This window comes from Falco rusticolus, chromosome 9 (assembly GCF_015220075.1).
Source record: "Falco rusticolus isolate bFalRus1 chromosome 9, bFalRus1.pri, whole genome shotgun sequence".
In the NCBI taxonomy this organism is placed as follows: Eukaryota; Metazoa; Chordata; class Aves; order Falconiformes; family Falconidae; genus Falco; species Falco rusticolus.
This window is the reverse complement of record NC_051195.1, coordinates 30585307-30605254: the sequence shown is the minus strand read 5'-3', so window position 1 is coordinate 30605254 and position 19948 is coordinate 30585307. Positions and strand designations below refer to the sequence as shown.

Sequence of the window (19948 nt, the reverse complement as noted above, 5' to 3'; positions counted from 1 at the left end):
TGGCAAAAAGTCATCTGTTGTCAGAGGTGAATACTGAATTAGGGACTTCTGTGTCAAAGGGAGAGCTGCCCTGCGGCTGCCCCAGCTGCTTAGGAAGGATTTTTGTCTGCGATCTCTTTTATTCTTCTATGAAGAAATGCAAAAAAGGAGAGTATTCACAGAAACAGGCAGCAAAGGGAGAACCGGAGGTCAGAACTGGGGAGTTCAGGAAAGGAGTCTCACTTGCTGAACAGTGCACTGGGATGCCCTCCTATTGTGGGGACACATTTCAGTCCCCATCTACAGATGGCCCCGGCTGCTGGGAGGTAGGCAAGGGGCAGCATCTGGCCCTGGGTGGCTGGCAGGGGGGGAGCCTGGCTGGCAGATATGGAGCAACCAGGGCACAGGACACAGGAGTGATGCAGATTAGGAGCTGGGGAACACTGTCACTGCCCCAGAGAGGACGGCGCATCCCTTGTCAGAACCACGTTGCAATCCCACACGGCTCTCTCACCTCTAACTGAGGCTGCATTGCAAAACTACAGCATCAACTGATCAAGAGAGAAAAGAAGGAATTTCCTTGTGGGGTAGGAAGCCACAATGGGGTGTGAAACTCCTGATTCCCACTATAGACAAAAAAAATAACACAAGGTCTCAGAAAAGCCAGAGTTGCCTCGTGCATATTAAACCCCCGATTTAAATGGAGCTTGCAATTGCACAGTGGCAAGAGCCCTCTGGTCTCAGGTGTGAGGTAAGGCTGGGGATTCTGGCTCACAGCCTCACCATGGGGTCCCGTGTGCCCATCAGCCCCAAGGAGTGGGGCTGGCTCCAAGTGTGAACGGGTGATCTCCAAGGAAAACCCAGGTGCTGCAGGAAGCAGGGCTGGGAATACAAAAGCATTGCTCTTTCTGCCGAACAGGCAATGAATCGGCATCATGCAGAGGTGCTATTCAGGATGAGACTGCAGTGCAAGTGCAGAAGCGCCTGAGCTGGCTCAGGTCAAGGCTGCAGCATGGCTGCATCAACCATCCCAGGGGGTCATCAGGGGCAATGTAGCCCCCTGAGACCCCCAGAGATGAAAAAAGGACTGCACACATTCAGATGAGCTGACATGATCCTACCTGACATGAAAAATGAGTCTCAGGCTGAACCACACCCTGGGCTATGACCAACAAGAAAGCCGGCTCATGTCACACATGACAGTGCTTTGCATTTTATGGTGTTCATGGGAACAAAATGCTAGCCAGCTCTTCAGCTAGACCAAGTCACAATCAGGTCTAAATCATCCTGGATAATTCTATGTAGAGGAGTGAAGGCAGTGGGTTGATTAGCATTGTTAACACAGGGTTTGTCTCTCTGTCCACTTCTGGTTGTTCTAGCAAATCTATGATCAACCTCCATGTCGTTAACAAGGCTGTAGCAATTTTGTCTCCCCTCGACGCAGCCTCAAGAAGTACCTTTCCAATGCTTTGCCATGTCTGAATGCTGAAAACCTTTCTCACCATAACTGCCAAATCATACTTTTTACACCACACTAGCAGAATTCTTATTGCCATTTCATCGTATTTTAAACCTTTTTTTTCATTGCAAATATAGAATGTCTCCCTGTCCACTTTTAATTGTTCTAGTAAGTTTAAGACTAATCTCCATGTTGTTAGTGATCTTGTTGCAATTTTATCCCCTCTCGAGGCAGCCTCAAAAAGTAATTTTCCAGCATTTTGCCATGTCTGAACGTTGGAGACATTTTTCGGCGTAACCAGCACATCATTTACTTTGCAACATCCTAGAAAGTACTTATTGCCTTCTTGTTATACTTTATGGTTCTTTTTTCAAATATATCTATAAGCATTGTTAATGTAGAATTTTCTTCTTCTGCACCTATATCTATTAGTCCCCATCTACATTGGGAACCAAAAGTTGTAATTTGAGTTAAGATAGACAACAAATACACCCATATTGATTAGTTGTCAACAGCTCACCTCTCACAGTGCCTGTTTCAGGTCACAGGCTCTCCCGCTTGTCTCAGCTACATTGGGCACCAGTTATTGTAGTCAGAGTCCAGCAGCCTCACACTGGGCACTAATTGTTGCAGCACAAACAAACCAGTAGGCTGCAACAAGGCTTTTGCCATCAGTAAGATTCTACTGTCCATGCCATTTCTCCTTCCTCCAGAGGTCAGACCACACTACTCCACCTCCATCCAACCACCCATCCTCAGGGCTATTTAACTACTTAGCTGGAATGAGCTACAGCTGCACATCATCCATGTCAACCAACCCACTGCCTTCCAGGCAAGGCCACAGCTGCACATTATCAATGCTAATCAACCCACTGCCTTCATTCCTCTACAGTTCCACATTTGGTTTTGCCAAATCAGAGCCCAGTGAAGAGCTACAAAGACATATGTGTTGACCAATGACGAGGAGAGGATTTAGGTCTGTTCTTGCCCCCCATACATTTTTATTTGGAGATCCCAAAGTACCATGAGAAGGCATGCAGAAAAAACTCACTTACCCTCCTGCCATTTGGGTACTCCCCCAGGAAGCACAAGCTTCCATCCATCTGCAGCAGAAACACGCCAGGAATATCAGGGAGAAAGACCATTTTCCAATCCCAAGATGGCTTAAAAAGTGATGCCTACAAATGTTTAAGAACTCGGTACCCAATCAACATGTAGCAGCAACACAGTTACTTAGCTGTCCCAGAGAGAAACACTCTATTCTGAATACAGCAGAGGGAAGGGCAGGTTGAGGGCTGAGCTCCCATTTAGCAGAGTAATTTGCCCAAATTCCCATGTCCTACTAAGCCATGGGCCATGGTGGTGAGGAACTGCTGCTCAATCCCTCTACTGCAGAACAATTTGGATGCAGAGACAAACTGCCTTCACATCAGTCCCAAGACCCGCTGAATGAAGGCCATTATGCTGCACAGGGAAAGCAGCAACACTTTGTCTTAGGGCTGGAATGGCATCCCATGGGTCCAGCAACCTCAATGTCTCCTTCACAAAGCAGAAAACTCACCAGTACCTTCCAGTGGGCTCCCAGGAGCCCAGAACAAGGATGGGATGGGTTGAGATGGGGGCAATTCAGTAAGGGGACCTCAGACTTTCCATTTTAATCTCTAAAAGCTTTAGGAAACAATTCTCTCAGGCAGCTCAGAAGAGCTTCACCTGCTGGCCTTTGACACTACAGAAGTAGAGTGGTGTTTCAGACTTTGCCTCTTGCAGCTTGTCATGTGCAAGGCTTAACAGCCCCAGTGCCTTCCCCTGCGAAGGGGAGATGTAAGGGCACCTATCTCACAAACAAACACTGGATTGTTACTCATCTTAACTACACGGAGGGCCAAGGTCTTATTAATTAGCACTGACATTTACAACAGAGGCCATGAGATATGAACGATATGAAGATGGATGAATTCCAAGAAGATTTGGGAGCAAAAAAGGGCTGTGGGGGATGGTTGGTCTTTTTATTATTATTATACTGAGTTTTCCCTGTAAAGAGAGACTATTGACATTTGAATTACCTTTTGCATTAGAACAGGAAAAATTGCAGTCAGTGTTTTGCCATGTGTCTAAATTGCAAGGTGCTGCACACCACTGAAATGAAAGAGGGACCCTTGGATGGGCTAGTCTCCAGTCACTGGACTTTTGTGTGGACTGAAGGTCACAGAACAGGCTGTTTGGCTGAAAGGGTCTGGCTTAGCTTTGATTCAGAGGATTTCTTTCCAAAAAAATGCAAAAGTCCACCAATTGTCTGCCTCTATTGATGCAGGGTCAAGCTCATGATAAAATAAAACCATCTGCTCTTTTATACTTTTATCTCAAACCAGAATAAACTTATTTTGATGCTCTTGTGAACTTGGCTCCTTCCACTGTCTTTCATGTGCTCCAGTTGACATTATCAGGCATTCAGATTCCTTGGATAAGATCCTCAGGCATCAACCAGTGGGATTAAAATAAAGATCAATTGAAAACAAAAGCATTGGTGGTTCTTTTGTATGCTTTCTGATTTTTGAGCCATTAGGTCATATTTCTTTTATACCTCACAGCTTTTCTCTGTAACAGAGAAGTGTATAAAATTGAGAGGCATTTAAACAAAAGCTAGGATTCTCATGTAATCCCTTCAGCCCAGCAGCTGAGGCTTTAGGAAAAAAAATCAGTTATCATGAGAGCCAGAAAAGCTGCCTCAATTCATTACTCTTTTCTATGTGACAATGCCAACAGCAGAAACAACTGCCCTGTTTCTGAGCACTAAGTAACCTCATTCTCACCTTCATCCCTACTGTGCTGCTGATCCCTAGGAAAGAGTCTTCAGAATTCAACAGGGAAACCAAAATCTGGAGAGGCAATCCACTGGCAGTGACACCAGGGCATGGGAAGCTCAGCAGAAGGGGAGCAGATCCTGTACCTGACCCCAGCCCAGAAGGAGATCCTCCACCACCACCTCAACCTCCACTTCCTCTCTAGGGTGAAGACGGGAGGGTCACACTCACACTGAGCTCTGGGGTATCGTTGCCTCTTCCCTTCATAACCTATAGATTCAAAACTCACCAAGACATGAGTATGCCATCAGAGTAGAGGGCAGAAGGGTGCCAGAGAAGGGTGCTAGCAGAGATGCCAGTCTGCATCTCCTGGGGAGACAGGAGGACACTTAGCATATGTCTCTGACAAATGCCATCAGTGGGCAGGGACACCACTCCCTTTATTTAAAACCTTATTCAAACCAAGTCAGAAAATCCCATCACCACTGGTGTGATTTTCCAAAGCACAATATATAAAACCCTAACAAGCACTGCAATTCTCAAAACAGCTTTCCTCTCTCCTTTTGCCATCCTGCTAATCGTGATGTCTGGGGCTATAAAAAGGCACAGCACAAGAGCATGTCTCTCATTCTGATCTGCTTCCGTGTTTATAATCATTGCTTATCTAATGACACTAAGGAAGTGTTACCAAGGAGACTATTTGCATCCTGCACGATGTTGCTAAAGCAACACTGCCAAATTAGATGCAGCGCTCTTAGCCTTCACCTACTGTATTTGCATCGCTATTAAAATGAAATAGTCACGGGCTTAAACTATATTTGGGTCATTCACTCATCCAAACACCTGAAAATAGTCCAATGGCAGCAACTACGGAGTTCCCCCTTAAATCCAGCACATCTAGGTCTCCATCTCTTACATGTATTTCTAGCTTGCCTGTCAATGTGACCTGCAGACAAAGCAAGACATCTTTTCTTTCATACTATAACCTTCCTCTACAGGGTGTTTCCCTATATGTCTGGCTTTTATTTGAATACATCAGGAGATTTTAACTGTAATGGAATCATAGAATCGTTCAGGTTGGAAAAGATCACCGAGTCCAATCGTTAACCTAGCAGTGCCAAGTCCACTACTAAACCATGTACCTAAGCACCACATCCACACATCCCTAAGTAATTACAGCATCTTAGTATTTGGTGGAGCATGGCAGAAGGCAATTTGTAAGTAACATTAACTTTTGAGGCACAAGATGGCTCAGAGGCATTGGAGATGTGACAACTTGCCTGAAGTTTATGGCTCTGCTGTCCACCCTCACCCTGAGTCTTGGTTCAGCTCTGAAGAGACACCATTCAAGGGCTTCAAGATGGCCCGTGGAAAGATCAAAAGGCTAATTAATGACTAATAGGGCAAAATACTCGTTAAGGAGGACATAATAAAATCAAAACAATTTAACGCTATTAGGAACTATAAACAAGCTATAAACAAAAATAAAGGCCAGGAGCTATTTTAGGTGAAGTTACAGAAGAAATTAAACAAAGCAGCACAAAAGACTACTGGTAGGAGGGATGAGCAAAAGGAACCAAGAGGTGTGTTTGCACTGGCTTCCAAGGCAAGTAACAGCTTCCCTAGAGTCTGGCAATTAGTCAATATGCTAAAAAACCATACCTAACATTAAAATACCCCCTCCATGTAAATGCAGAAATATAGAAAACTGTCAGGAACTTTACAGCAAATATTACAATTGCAAAAGAATATATTCTATTCAGCTGTACTTATACAATAAATATAATTTCATTGTACCCTTCACAATATCAAGCAATGTCACAAGCAAAGACACCAGGCTCTTTGAACTCAACTCAAGTATTCTGGTGCAAATCTGGAGCAATGTATTATCCCCACAGCTTTCTATTCTGACACTCTGAGCAATATACTTTGGACAACCACACATAATAATAAAATACTATCCTACCCATACCTAGCTGGAACTCTCCATCACTATTTAATATGTTTATTCCAAAAATAACTCCGGCTTTTAACACTTACAAATTTAACAGATAAACTCGGGCAAGGACATAAATACTTGGCATCTGTCACTGAATTCAATCAGCATCCTGAATCTGAGGATTCCAGCTCTGCTTCAGTGTGTAATATGGTTTGGGTGCCTCTTACTAATAAATCCTTGCTTTAGCCCAGAAGCACTACTAAAAAACATACCTGGGAGCATTTTACTACATACAAGACCTCTGTTTGAACAGCAAATTTGCTCTGCCTGCAGAATCTAATCAGAAGAAGGTAATTCTCCTTCCTTCTGAACAGGCTACAGCATGAGAAAGTTCACATCAAGAAAGCCTTTTACCTGCCAGCACTTGTAATTGCTTATGCCTGGGACTTTAAGTTGAAATACCAGAATCTGGGCTGGTAGAAGGAACTGCTAGCAGTACCTGCAGTTCAGCAAGGCAGGTATGTCCTTTGGCTCATGCTTTTAGCAACATTTAAGGATGCTTTCCAGAGGGCTGCAAGAGACAGAAGTGCCCAGCTGAGTGAGTCAGTGGCAGCTGAACGCTATCGCCTCCTCTCAGGATGCTGCTGATCCTGTGCCGAGCAGGGAGGGGGTGACGCAGGCAGGTGGAGGTGAATGCCTGCTCAGCTGCATCGATGGACTGGGAATACAGAGGGAAGCCCTCTAGTCCCAGCATTTCCCTAGGAGTCAAAAGGGGATCTTGAGCCTGGATCACATGAACTTGATGGAAATTGATGGATGTAGGACTACTGTGTTCAACAGATGGGTTGAGTCTTTCTCCTGCTGAATTGTTGTGCAAAACGTAAATAATTTTACCTCCCTAGACATCAGCCTATTTTAGGACAAGGGGATGGTGCAAGCCCTTTCCTGCCTCCCTGCAACAGGTGTGGTGAGGCTCAGCTCCTCAAATTTTGTCATTGCTTTAGCTCATCCACGAGAAGGTGTGATAAAGGCACAGAAGAGGATTTCTGTAATTGCCCATGGCTGGAGAACATGTGTGTGCCCACCACCACACTCTGCTGAGCTGTCTGGACATGTGCCAACATGGTGCTGGTGGAGAGCCTCCTCCAAGCCACCCGGTAGGGAAGCCACCCTGAAGCAGGTGAGCAGTACTGGGGTTTGAACAAATACTCAAAGTCTTCTTAACTCCTGTCTGAGAGCAAAAAGAAATTCAAATCTCATGAGGCTCCAACTCTTCAATAGCCATACTCCCTCATGCCTCCTCCCATGGCTGCCACGGGAAAACTTCATGGAAGTTTAGAAAGCGACCTGCAGTCCTCTGTGGAAAGGGTTATTCATGTCCATGCACAAAGCTGCAGGTGGTCAGTTTTAGCTGCCCCTGCTCAAGGGGAGCTTTCCCAGGACTCAGCCCCCCTCGCTGCCTTCAGGTGCCCTGCGTGAAACAGGCTGGGGAGGGCTCCAAGGAAGGGTCAGAAATGAGGATTTGCATCGCCAGCAGGGCAGAGAGAGGAGAAGAAGTACTACCCTTGCCACCAGCCAACTCCTCCTACCCCCATGGGAAATAAGATCAAAAGGAAAAAAAGGTTGTCTCTGTGCTAGCTATGCCTCTGCAAAATTTTCTAAAGACTTTCTGTTGGTTTTGGATCAGGTCCTAGACCCATGTGGACAGATCCATCCTGTATCATGTGTCTGGATTATTTATTAGCAAAAGGGTTCCCTCTGCAATCAAGCATGTAGAGCACCTTATTAAAACATGCCCTGCTCCGTATCTGACCCAATGGAGTTGGCATGAAGAAGTTCTCACCACACCCAAAGAAACACTGCTGGACTGCAAATTATCATTATTCCCTCGTCTCAGTTCCTACATGGCCTTATCTAAACTATGTCATAAATCTTCTGGGTTTTATCTGAACTCTCCTCCTCCTACTGACATTCTGTACTTCTGAATAACGTTGTCTCCACATGAATTACAAGGGGCACAGCAATAATGCTCCAGTAGAAGCAAGGGAAGCAGTGGGAAAATAGCTAAAAGCTACACCGAACTGTTTTCCTACTTGTAATCTGTCATATTCTGAGTTGGAAGATTAGATAACAAGACTATTTATAGTGGCATTGCTGGGTGTGTATCACAAAACCTTTATTGTAAGACCACAGCAAGTATGAAATTTTAATTTTGCCTGCCACTTCCCCATGTCACAGCTTCGTCTGCAGCAAAGCATTTTTTATTTCACAGTGGGGTTATTAATAATGGATGTAGCATTAACATTTCCAAATTGGGAGTTTACCTTCAGTCTCTGTTCCCACCCATCCCTCAGTAATTTTTCATCCTGGGCTTCACATTGAACTGACGACCAGAGACTGACAGTATACGCTCAGCCACCAAACACACATCGCATGGGCAAGAGCAACCAGAGCTCACTCCATTCACTGCTACAGGTCCCACCTGCAGGACTTCTCTGGTTGAAACCTCAAGCTGCCTCTCAACCTCTCTGCTAAATCCTCCAGTGCACACCAAGAGGGTCTGAGAACAACTGTCCGAAGGAAATGCACCGAACACCAGATGATCTCCACAGGCCGTAAGGCATCCAGCAGATGGTGAGAACTTTCTGCCACAACTAATGCGGGACAGATTTCAAGTGGAGGAGCAAAGCTCTCAGCTGTCAGTACTTATCACTTGGCATCTCAAGTCTAAACCTTTAGAAACAAAAGGTATTTGTGGATTTAAATAGGGAGAGCTTTTTGCACCTTTATTTTATTCTGTGCCTATTAAGGGATGTAATTGTTGAGGGTTGTACTGTTAAAACAGGTACACTAAATGATACACAGATATGGGAGTGGGAACGTACAAACCCGGTGCTAACATCAGAGGTTACCCAGGTCCCTTATAATACATTCACTGCATTTTTTAATAAAGCAAGTTATTTCAACTGCTTCTCTTTCTGGATTTGCTGAAATGCCACAACATAATTAGTGAGGCACATTTTCTCTTTCCCATTTTCTATGACATCTATGCAAGTGACTCACTCACTCACATAATACACCAATTTTGTTTGCAACATTTACAGTTATTTGTGTCCTGTCTTCTATAGTGACTCAATACTTCTATAGGAAAACATCTCTTCCCTTCCTACCTAGTAAATACGTGTTAAGTACAAAACCCAAGCATTCATCATGGACAAAATTGATCTACAAGACAGATAGATATTTAAAAATGCAATGGTACCAGTTACTGACATGAAAGAAATCCTGAGTGCCCCCAATATAAGTAAATGCTATATTAAATAGGTATCTCTTAAGGAGGAGATTTGAACTAATCTTCTGATGAAGAGTTGGAATCGAGATGGTAAATAAGCTCTGGATCTACAGCTGCTTGGCTTATCTGGCAAAAGCCTGTCCAGTGGCAAGTTAAGACTCTAGCACTAAGCTTTACATTAGATGGTGTTGATGAGCAGCAGAGCACGAAACGCAGTCACGTCTCCATCCAAGTAGCAGTTAAAGGGAAATCAAGCAGAGCTTATGCCTAACAGAGGATAAAAGATGATCAGTGGGGGTTTTAAATTGTATGTTGACATAAGGGAAGTCAATCTAAATTAGAATGAATCAAGCATAACATGATTACATTTATTCTGACTGGGTCAGGGTGTGAGCTACAGCTTTCAAGTAGGGTGAAGCTAGAGGGATGTCCAGACAGGGACTGCTTGCAAAGACTTCCATGCTCCCATTCAGCCCCCCAAGTAAGAAACCAATACCCTAAAAGAGCTCCTTAATTCCACTGGGACAAAGGATCCAAAAAATTTCCAGCTCTGCCCAACATCCCATGGTCCCTTGTCTCTTCAGGAGCCAGGGTCCTTCTTTGCTACCCCACTGGCTAGTTACTGACACTGGCTAATTACAGAGCTCCCCAGCCATTGCTTTGCTGGATCAATCTTCTCAGGTCCTCATGCTAGACATAGGATGTGTTCTGGCCGTATCATAAAAATGATGAGATCAACAGTCAACAGAGAATCCCTGCATATGCCAGTGCACATGTGTGTAAACCCACACATGCAGGAACATCTGGAAGTGTCAGCGTTACCAGCGTTAAACCTAAATACCAAATACAAAGGAACAAAGAGAGGAAGGAGACTCTGCAAGCAATGCCAGTACTTTAGAGTTTGTCTAAAATTTTATTACTGATTTTTCCAAAAAATGTCTACATTAAGTAGGGGGGGGGTTTAATTAACAAAATCTGCGTATTATTTTATGTCTGAGGCTGGCTGAGAACTATTAACATTTACCTCTCAGAGTTTTGTGTAAAATAGCCCTGAGGTTCGACCTGACAGTTTTCTCAGAATCCTTCCCTATGCTTCAGCAAAGAGTCGAACCGAGGTGGACTAATGGAGAATTGTATAAACATAATACCTCCATGACGTTCTCCGCCCTATGATTTTACAACACAATCTTATTTTACTCCTGTAACTGGAAGGCCAAGTAACCAGCAGTGTAAACATGAACTAGAATCTTATATACAACATGCTTTTACCAGCAAAAGATCTCCAAGAATGAATGAAGATGAAAAGCTTCCCCACCTCAATTTTAACAACATAATTGCATAAACCAAGACCTTAGTATGGGTAAGTATCCAAGGGTCTGCTCTCCTCCCCAGCTAGAGCTGGCAACACCCTAGCAGAGCTAGATTAAAAGGTAGCTCAGGTTCATGTATAGGTATCACAGTCACAGCAGAAACTTTAACCATTGCCAGAGCCTAAGTTTCAGTTAAAAGTCAGCTCTTGTCCCCAAAACTACTCCGAGATTTGTCAGGTTTTGGCACAGAAGCAAGCACATGCACAGTGCTGCGAATAAAATATGAAACTACTTTGGGATCTGGCAGTTGGCAGCATCTGGCAGTGCTGAGCACCTGCATAGTGCTGTGATTAAGGTTAATCTTAGATGAACCATTTCTGGATGGAGACAATCCCGAAACACAGGCGTGCAGATCCTGCTCCTCAGGACAGTTCAGAATTGGATTACTCAGATGCCCTAAAATATCAAGCCAGAGCATGTGTGGAACCCCAGCTTGAAATAAGTAGCTACCATGAAGGTATGCACTGCCAAGTAAAACAACGCGTACTTACTACGTACTTGCCATGGGCAACAATTTCAGCGATGCAGCAGTAGCTGGTTTCTGCCATTATCCTAGCAGCAGTACCTAAGAACAGCTGCCAAATCTGAAATATTCCAAGCTTCTGTATTAGAAATATCCCCAAATATGGGGATATCCACAAAAGCTGCTATTCCAACAGTATAGGAAAGAAAAAGAAGTGGGGGCTACTCAGGCCTCTGTCATTTGGGAGGTCAATGTAAGCACAGAGAACCTGCTTTCTCTTACTCCAAAGAGCCCACAAATGCAAAAGCACCTTTATGTGTCAAAATCACAGAGTGCAGGAGACACAGCCTCATCCACGAAAGCTTGCACAGAGACCTCGACACAATCTCTACTGTCTCCCAAATAAAGCCTGAACATTCTGTGCACGACTTTGAGGCTGGCAAGGCAATGAACCACTCCGTAAACACCCAGGCAGGGACATTCATGAAAAGGAGGATGGATCCAGCTAGAGACCAGCCAACACCAGTGCAAGCTCTATCCCTCTGTCTACCACTGTCTGAACAACCCAGTTCCAGCTTTCGGTGCTGTGGAGAAGTTTGAAGTTCTCATTTCAGCATTATCCTTATCAGCTACACACAGGTAGCCATAGGAAGATGCCCTTGGGAAGTCCGTAGGAGCAGGGCGAATGTGTGGTCCTTGTACATAGCAAACTTCAAAGGATTCCTCTTTCATGACCTCCTCCAGCCTCCCCTAAAATTGGACTCATTTTAGCATCCATAACATCCGCTATTAATGAGCTCTACGGAGCTGCTAGCCACTGCAGACAGCTACAGCTTCCCTTTGTTCAAAAGGAGCTGGAATCTACCGACTTCATTTGATGTCCTCCTAATTCTTGTGCTAGAAGAGAAAGTGAAGAGTGAAGCTCTGCCCCTTCTCTACATGCCAAATCATTTCCCATCCTAGTTGTCCCTTTTTCCAGAGGTAAGAGTCCTAGTTTATTCAACCATTCCTTACATAAAATTAATCCAGACTTCTGTCTGTCCCTGTTGCCCTCTTCGGAACCTTTTCCAGTTATCTTGTCTCATTTTTAAGATGGCGGAAGGGGAAGAACCAGAACTACACACAATATTCAGATTTATACAACAATCTAGTCATGGCTTCTATTTTCTTCTGTTTGGCTTCGTTATAAGTTCTAGTATTTAATTTACTTTTTTAACTGCTAGTCAGCCTTCCGCTAACATTTTCAGCTCAATCCACCCCCTGATGTTTTTGTTCCTACCGATTTTCAAAAGTAGCCTTTCTTGCCCTTGAGAAATACAGAGCATCACCTGTGGGCAAAGCACCACATGATTTCCTTGGAAATTTCTGTCAAGCTCATTACCTGTTCCACCAACAGGATTCAGCACCTTATGAAAAGGACAATGAGAAAGGAAAAGTAAGATTGATAAATTGCTGTGTTTGGATCACTGAGCACTTTAGGCAGTTTAAACGCAATATATCAAAGTTCAGTAGCCTGGGAAAAAAAATCTAGCGCTTGGGAGAAGGTCATTTAAACCTGAGAACCACAGGCAGGAAAAACTTTACACCTGCAGCCCAGAGACACTGACGGGTCAGAGAGAAACAAGCACGACCCAGGACACAATGAAAGCAGAAGGGCAGGAAGCAGGAGGCATCCCTCAAAGCCTTGAACGATGAACCTTCTGACTCTCTAACAGTGAAAGAAAATTAAATAGTACTTCAAAGAAGAACCAATTAGAGCAGCAATGGCAGCTGAGGTTATCTCGCAGCATCACTATTGGCATCGCCCCCCAGTGCACTGCTTGCACCCCAAATTGTGGTCCCCACGATCATCAGCTGCTGACATCCCTTTACTCCCCACTCAGTTTTATCTAGCAAGTGCAAGTGCACAAAATGGAGTTGGCAGCAGGACAGTCTTTCCTATCAACAACATACAATTATTGAAATGCCTACACCAGCCAGATTACTATCTTCCGCGTGTCTTTCAGAAGCTCATAAAATACCAGTGAAAGGAGAAAAAAGCCCAACATATTTTTGTGCCAGCAGGATATAAAGTTTAGAACCGCAACTGCAAAATGCAGGCAAAGACTGTATAATCATGACTGGCATCCCCCATGGGCCAGGAAAAGCAGCAAGACCCCTGCCCCCTTAGCAAAACACTGCACAACCGGCTGTGTTTCTGGGGGCTTGCAGCCAGATTCAGCAAATCACTGCTGACTCTGACCTCAGGTTTCCTAGCAAAAGAAGGGACTAAGAAGAACCCTCCTGCCAAGGTGCCAGTCTGCTTCATGCGATACTCTGGAGATACAAAAGCCCAAATCATCCCACAGACATCACTCAGACACATGAGTAAGAGCTATCTGTATGAATGAGCAGTAAGTACAGGGGACCATGGAAGCACCCAGCACAACGTGACTCAGATCGCAATGGGAGCCTCCAGATGCCACTGTAATACAAATGATAAAGAATAATACATGAGTAATCAGCCACTACTGAAAAGAGGATCTCTGACTAGGTCAGGCTGTCTCTGTAATATAGTGCGTGCATTCTTTTGCATAAATAGCATAGGTGCATTAACCCGTGAGAAAACGGAGAGGAAGAAATCCTTCTTGCTGTCACTCACTGCGGAGATCTACCTTCCAAGGCAAGAGGGGGCTCAGGAACAAGCAGCAAGCCTAAATAGGAAGCTGGAGGAAAGGATTTAAGAGAGTAGACAGTAATACTTCTTAGCTTTTACAATGTAACATTGATCTGCCGTCTGCAGAAATGGCTAAGCCTTCTTGAAGCTGAGGACACAGAGACAAGTGAGGATAAAGAGCTGCTTGCCCACGGAGCCCAGGAAATGGCATTCCAGTCCTGTGCTTCACCTCTGACCCAAGGGATAGCAAAACCAGCATTTCTAGCACCCTAGACCAGCAAATCTGGGAACTACACAACAGCCCTAACAGGGTACGCAGCCCACACATGACAGAAGGAAGAGTTAAATACATCCAGCAAGGCTAAGCAGTAGCTAAAGGAGGAACGCAACAGCCACAGAGATCTGGAGGTTATAACACTAGGCAAGGAGGGTAATTTATTGAGCTACACTCACATCAAGACACGAGGTTGAATAGACTATCTTGGAAGAGCCCTGGGGCAGGGAGATGGGTTGAACTGGGAATGTATGTCTTGAGAAATAATAGTCTCCTTGATTGGAACAGTTCAAGCCAGACTGCCCTGGCACTAGTAAATGAACAGTACACAGAGCCACTGATGCAAAGGTTGACCTTTATCATCTCAGAATCCAGATTAGATACAGCTCAAGTTTTCCCACTCGGTTCCACTCCGAACAGCCATACACACCTTTTGTGATAGTTATGTCAAACCATATTTCAGAGAGGGTGGACAGCAAAAATTTCCTGGAGTTTATCTGGCTGCATCGTTAAGGAGATTGTTATCAGATAGTCATAATCTTTTGCTCAGCATTGTGTATAGAAAGCACACAATGGATCACCTTCCGTCACCTCAGAGACACAGCCACATCTGGGTTACAGGAAGGGAAATACTCACAGAAATGCTGAAAATAATCTCACCTCAACCTCCCCAGCATGGTATCACCAAGTGACAACCTCCTTCCAACCACTGGCCATGACTTTAAGATTAACAGCCACATCAGGACCATGGCATCTGATCAGCTGTGGTCCTGGAGGACTTCTGTTTCCACTGACCTTAGTTTTCACTATCTCCAAACCAGCTAAAGCCTGCAAGCAAACTGTGACATCCAAATCTGGATCAACAACCCAGGCATGACATACTGCTTTGGATAGGTACTTCCAAAGTGCTCATGAGTAGCAGTTTCTAGTGAACAGCAATGTGAAGTCCTTTTATAAAGGGCTGGACATAGCAGATTTTAAAGTAATGTCCTACCTAAAAGCAACTCTAAAATCATCAGCCTGGGGTTCCAGGTTTACTGTTGCTGGCACCTTCAGTAAAGACCTGCCTATTTCAGCTGCTTGGTTGTAAAACTGCAGCTGAAGTCTGAGAACCAAGTTGGGTGCTTTCCTTTTTATGCACAGCCATCAAAAGCAAAGTAAGTATTCTGCCAGCCATGCCGGTCTGAAATTATATTTGTGTGTTATGTCTTTGATACCACCAGAAGTATTACATGGTCTTCAAAAGATTTACTCAACTAAAAGTGACCATTTTTAGTCGGGCTAACAGAAAGGTATAAAAATTTTCAGTACTTGTGGGAACACCGCTACAGAGGTCTTACTTCATATATAGCAGAGATGAACTTGAAAGGTTCAGGGACTGACTTCAGAGTCCCCAGACCACCTTGGGAAACTTAATGCAATCATAGCTTTTTCTTTAGCAAGAATGAGCCTAAATCACCCCAGCATCAGGTTAGGAAGAGGTCATGGCAGAAGGAAAGCACTAGACGGTGGCCACATTATCAGAGTTCAGTATCCCCAACACTGGGCCAGATGCTGCGGGAAGAACAACTGGGGACCTTCAATTAAAAGACACATTATAAAATGTTAAATGGCAGACATGTAACAAAACTGTGTGACATTCATACTTTCACTTTCGCTGCTATGCCTCCAGACCATTTTACAGGAACCTGTCAGATGCAATCAGACTTGTTTGTTCTGCATTTAAATGTAGGACCTAAGGCAACCCAGTTTCAAAAAAAAAAGACAGAAAAGGCACATATTGTCCCTGGCAGTTGCTTGGATTTTACAACAAAGGCAATGCCTTGTTAACTCTTTACTCCAAAATTATTTCAGTGTTCTGCTGTATTAGTCTTGAGGACATTTATGCTTGCTGCCTCAGCACAGGTAGAAATTTAATTAAAATGGAAATTAAAGGAAGAAAGAAAAAAACAAAGTGCCATTAACACACAACCCGCACACCCAAAATCAGGTGATTCATGCAGAGCATCTTCAAAATCTCACGTAAGCCACTGATAATGGATTAAGTGGCAGTGTCCCTTCTGGCTCCAATTTATAAATTCTTATCTGCTTAAGGTTGCTCCAGAAAGATTTCCAGCTGACAGCATGATTCTTAAGAGACAAATCCTCCCTGGCAGTTTACAATTGCATACCAACTACTACAGCATCAGTGTGTGCCTTCATGTTTGCATTGATAGAGGATGATGGTTCACTGTTTAGGGTTCAGCATCCCCCTCCTTGCAGGTCGAATTTTAAGCACAGGCATTGTCTAGGCCGAGTTTCTGACTGACTTTCTCCATGACAGAGCAGTAAGCATTCGTAACGTCTCCTTGACATTAAAAAAGCTATGATAAAATCCTCCTCAGTTCACGCAACCCTTCCAAATCATCCAAGCACAGAGGAAGGGAGCAGAGAGGTGTAATGGAAGAATAATGCAACTGTCAGCAAATCCTTCAGTGTAATGACCAGTTGCCCAGCCCATCATTAACCATTTCCACTCCCCTAAACTATGCCAAAGAAGTATCCAAAAGCTCAGTAAAAATGAGGGTGAACAGCAACATCCCTATTTTACACACTAGCAGCTGCTTATTCTGCAACACGCTGGGGAAGCTGCAACAAGTTCCGATCATCTGAAATGGCTGTGGGAGCAGCACCTTCTCTCATTCCCTGCTTACAGAGAGATGTCTGACATCCTCTATCCCCATCCTTCAGCGCCTTTGGCTGTGAAAACGTGCTTAGTGAAGAAGTACCCAGGTAGCGGTGAACAAATACGGTGTGTATTGCTGCCCAAGGAAATCCCTTTCAAGGATGACAGGTTATTTTCTGCCACCACCAGCTGGTTTACAGAGAAAGAGGGTAAAAAAGGGCAGGGACAGAGGAGACCTTGGGCAGTCACTCCTGCTTGCCTTACAGAAGTCACCCCCATTCAGTTTGATCCAACAGTGCCCCAGGATTTCAGAAAAGGGATTTCATCCTTACGAGGAACAAAATAACCGTGTAAGCTGGACAAGGAGCCCCACATAGACCCTGCCCTCCTCCAAACAGGACTGACAGTCATCGTCCACCCCCACCCCCCCCAGACACGTTCCTGGAGCACCAAGGAAAGGCACCAAAGCCATGATTTCGTTCACTGAGAAACACCTGGAGATGCTTTGGTGGTCGACTCCACTGACCCTTGCTTTCCCGGGGTGCTGCTGCCTTGGGGAGACCTGTGCAACCACCAGTCACCCACGGGGCACTGCCGGGCAAGAAGCAGCAGGGCTGGGAGCTGGGCAGGGGGGGTCACACCACCAGGCGGCATGAGGCGTCAGGCATGGAGCCATCCCACCGCGGGGTGCCCAGGGAGCCCAGACTGTCCCGAGGTGCCCGGGGTGCTCATGGAGCCCAACCCGGCCGGAGTGCCCAGGGAGCCCATCCTGCCCCAAGGTGCCCGGGGAGCCTGTCCGGCGCGGGGTGCTCCGGGCGCCACGAGTGCCTAGGGGTCTCATCCCGGTGTGGGGTCCCTGGGGTGCCCAGGGTTCGTGTCCTGCTTTGGTGCCCATCCCACCTCGGGGTGCCCAGAGCTCCCATCCCGCTCCAGGCTGCACGGGTACTTCGGGTGCCCCGGGGTACGGGGTGCCCGTCCTGCCGGGGGTGCCGGCCGAGCCGTACCTTTGAGGTGGTGGTGGCGGGCGCGGTGCAGGCGGCCCTGGCCGCCGCGGGGCAGCGCGGGGATGCTGGAGAAGCGGCTCCCCATGGCGACATCCGAGCCGGGCGGGCGACACCGCGCAAGGTCCGTGCCCGGGGGCTGTGGCGGTGGCAGCGGCGGGGGGGAGCAGCGCTCCTCCGGCGTCCCCCGCGCTCACTCGGCCGCCGGGAGCGCCGCCGCCCGCCGCCCGCCGGGCCCCATGCCCCACGGTGCCGTCGCCCTCCGCGGGGCCGCGCCGGCTCCGCCGCGGCTCGGTACGGCGGGGCGGGGCGGCAGCACCGCGGCCCCCCCGCCGAGCTCTGTCGCCATGGAGACAGTTGTTCCGCCCCGGCGGGGGGGGCGCGCCGCCGCGCGTCGCCCAGATGTGCCACCGCTGGCGCGACAGGTGGGGACACGCGGGACCCCCTCCCGCTCCCCCGGCTCGGTCCCGGGCGCACGCACAGCGGCCCCGCAGCGGGGGCGGCGGCAGCGGCCCGGCCCGGCCCGGCTCCCCCGGGATCTCGGCGGCAAGCACAGCCAGCCCTCCCCCCGCAGACCCCCGGGCCGGGGTCGTTATTGCCCCCCCAGCCCGCGGGGAAAGCACCCTGTGAAGCGACACAGGTCCACCTCCGGGACGATGCTACGGGGCCCGCTCTCACACCTGCTGGCCCTAAACCCGCTTCCCTGGGCCAGCAAAGGCAAGGGGATTTGAGGGTGACCCCAGAATCCACCCCCCCCCAAAATAAAAAAAAAAAAAGCTGTGTCACGCACCAACATCCACCCAAGCAGCCGCAGCGTGCGGGGCGGGGACAGGACTGTCCTAAAACAACAGGGATTCTCACGGATGTCCAAGCAGGGCTCCGGGGAAGGCAAATCTGAGGGGCAGGCAGCTCCTTCCCCAGCCCTGCGGCAGGTGGGCAAGAAGGCAGGTAGAGGGGCGAGTAGGTCCCTTACTGGTCCCCAACCTACCCAGCAAGGCCAAGCGGGTGCCTGCACCCACCGCTTTACCCGCCCCCGTGGCTCAAAGCAACGAGGAGCTCTAGCCAAGCTCAGGGAAGCGGGCAGGGTAGAAATGGGGTGAAGGGAAACACTTCACTAGCAAGCCCCACTCCCATGAAGGGTCAGGAGCTTGTACTGGTGAAGCACTAGCATGGGGCACTGCCTGCACCTGTGGCTTCTGAAAGGCGCTGCAACATAAACACACCCCACATGAACTGGGACTGCCCTGCACGGCTGGAGCCCTCTGTGCAGAGCTGAGCCTCTGCACAGCCACACGGAGCTGCACAGCATCCGTGCTGCTGACACAAACTCACTCATACCTGCACACATACCACACACACACGTGGCGCTCTCTTGACATGAAAGAGAAGGTCCTGGGTTAATACCACACCTGCCCACCAGCAAACATGGGGGTCCTCCCTGCCTTGCCCACCCGGCAGCCACCCAGGCCACGAGTTGCTCCACGGAAGCAGCCAGGGCCATACAAGCTGGTGAGATTCCCCTTGGCCTCACCCCAGCAGCCCCTCAGCCACAGGGGGATTTCTGCTGCGATGAGCACAAACCAGGATGCAGAGGAGCTCAGCTGGTACCACATTAAAATAAATCCACAGCTGATGCTGGTCTGTTGCACGTTTTCGTTACCTTTTTCTTCAAAGGGGGCAGTAGGTTCTGGAGACACACACATTTGCAGGCTTCATCTGGAGTTTCAGCAAATGCTGAAGGCTGAGGGCAGCTTCAGTTCAGCTATGTCAGGGCTGTAAAATGTCTTTTCCCTTCCTTCTGTTGAACAAACAATTAATGTTCAGCTTCCTTCCAAAAGGTGAAATTGTCCACTTATCCATCCACCTCCACCCGCATCTCTCCGTCCTCCTAGTAAATGTAAGAATAGCCCTTCCTGGTCAGGAGCCACACGTAGACGTTTCTACCTTCAAAACAGTTACTGCCATGGTTTCCCCACCCAGAGAGCCAAAAGACCCTTGTTCTCTGAAACCACTCAGGTACATAACTTTCAGGGAAGGGGAAGCCTTCTG

General features: G+C 47.1%; 1 protein-coding gene across 1 annotated transcript in view; it reads right to left on the bottom strand.

Moving 5' to 3' along the window:
• Window positions 1-18184, bottom strand: part of NEURL1 (neuralized E3 ubiquitin protein ligase 1) — a 165726-nt gene extending 147542 nt beyond the window's left edge. The window contains exon 1 of the mRNA XM_037400918.1: window positions 17903-18184. Coding sequence (XP_037256815.1) covers window positions 17903-17987 — 85 coding nt within the window. The 5' untranslated portion in view covers window positions 17988-18184. The remainder of the gene's footprint in view (window positions 1-17902) is intronic.
• Between the last annotated feature and the right edge of the window lie 1764 nt (window positions 18185-19948).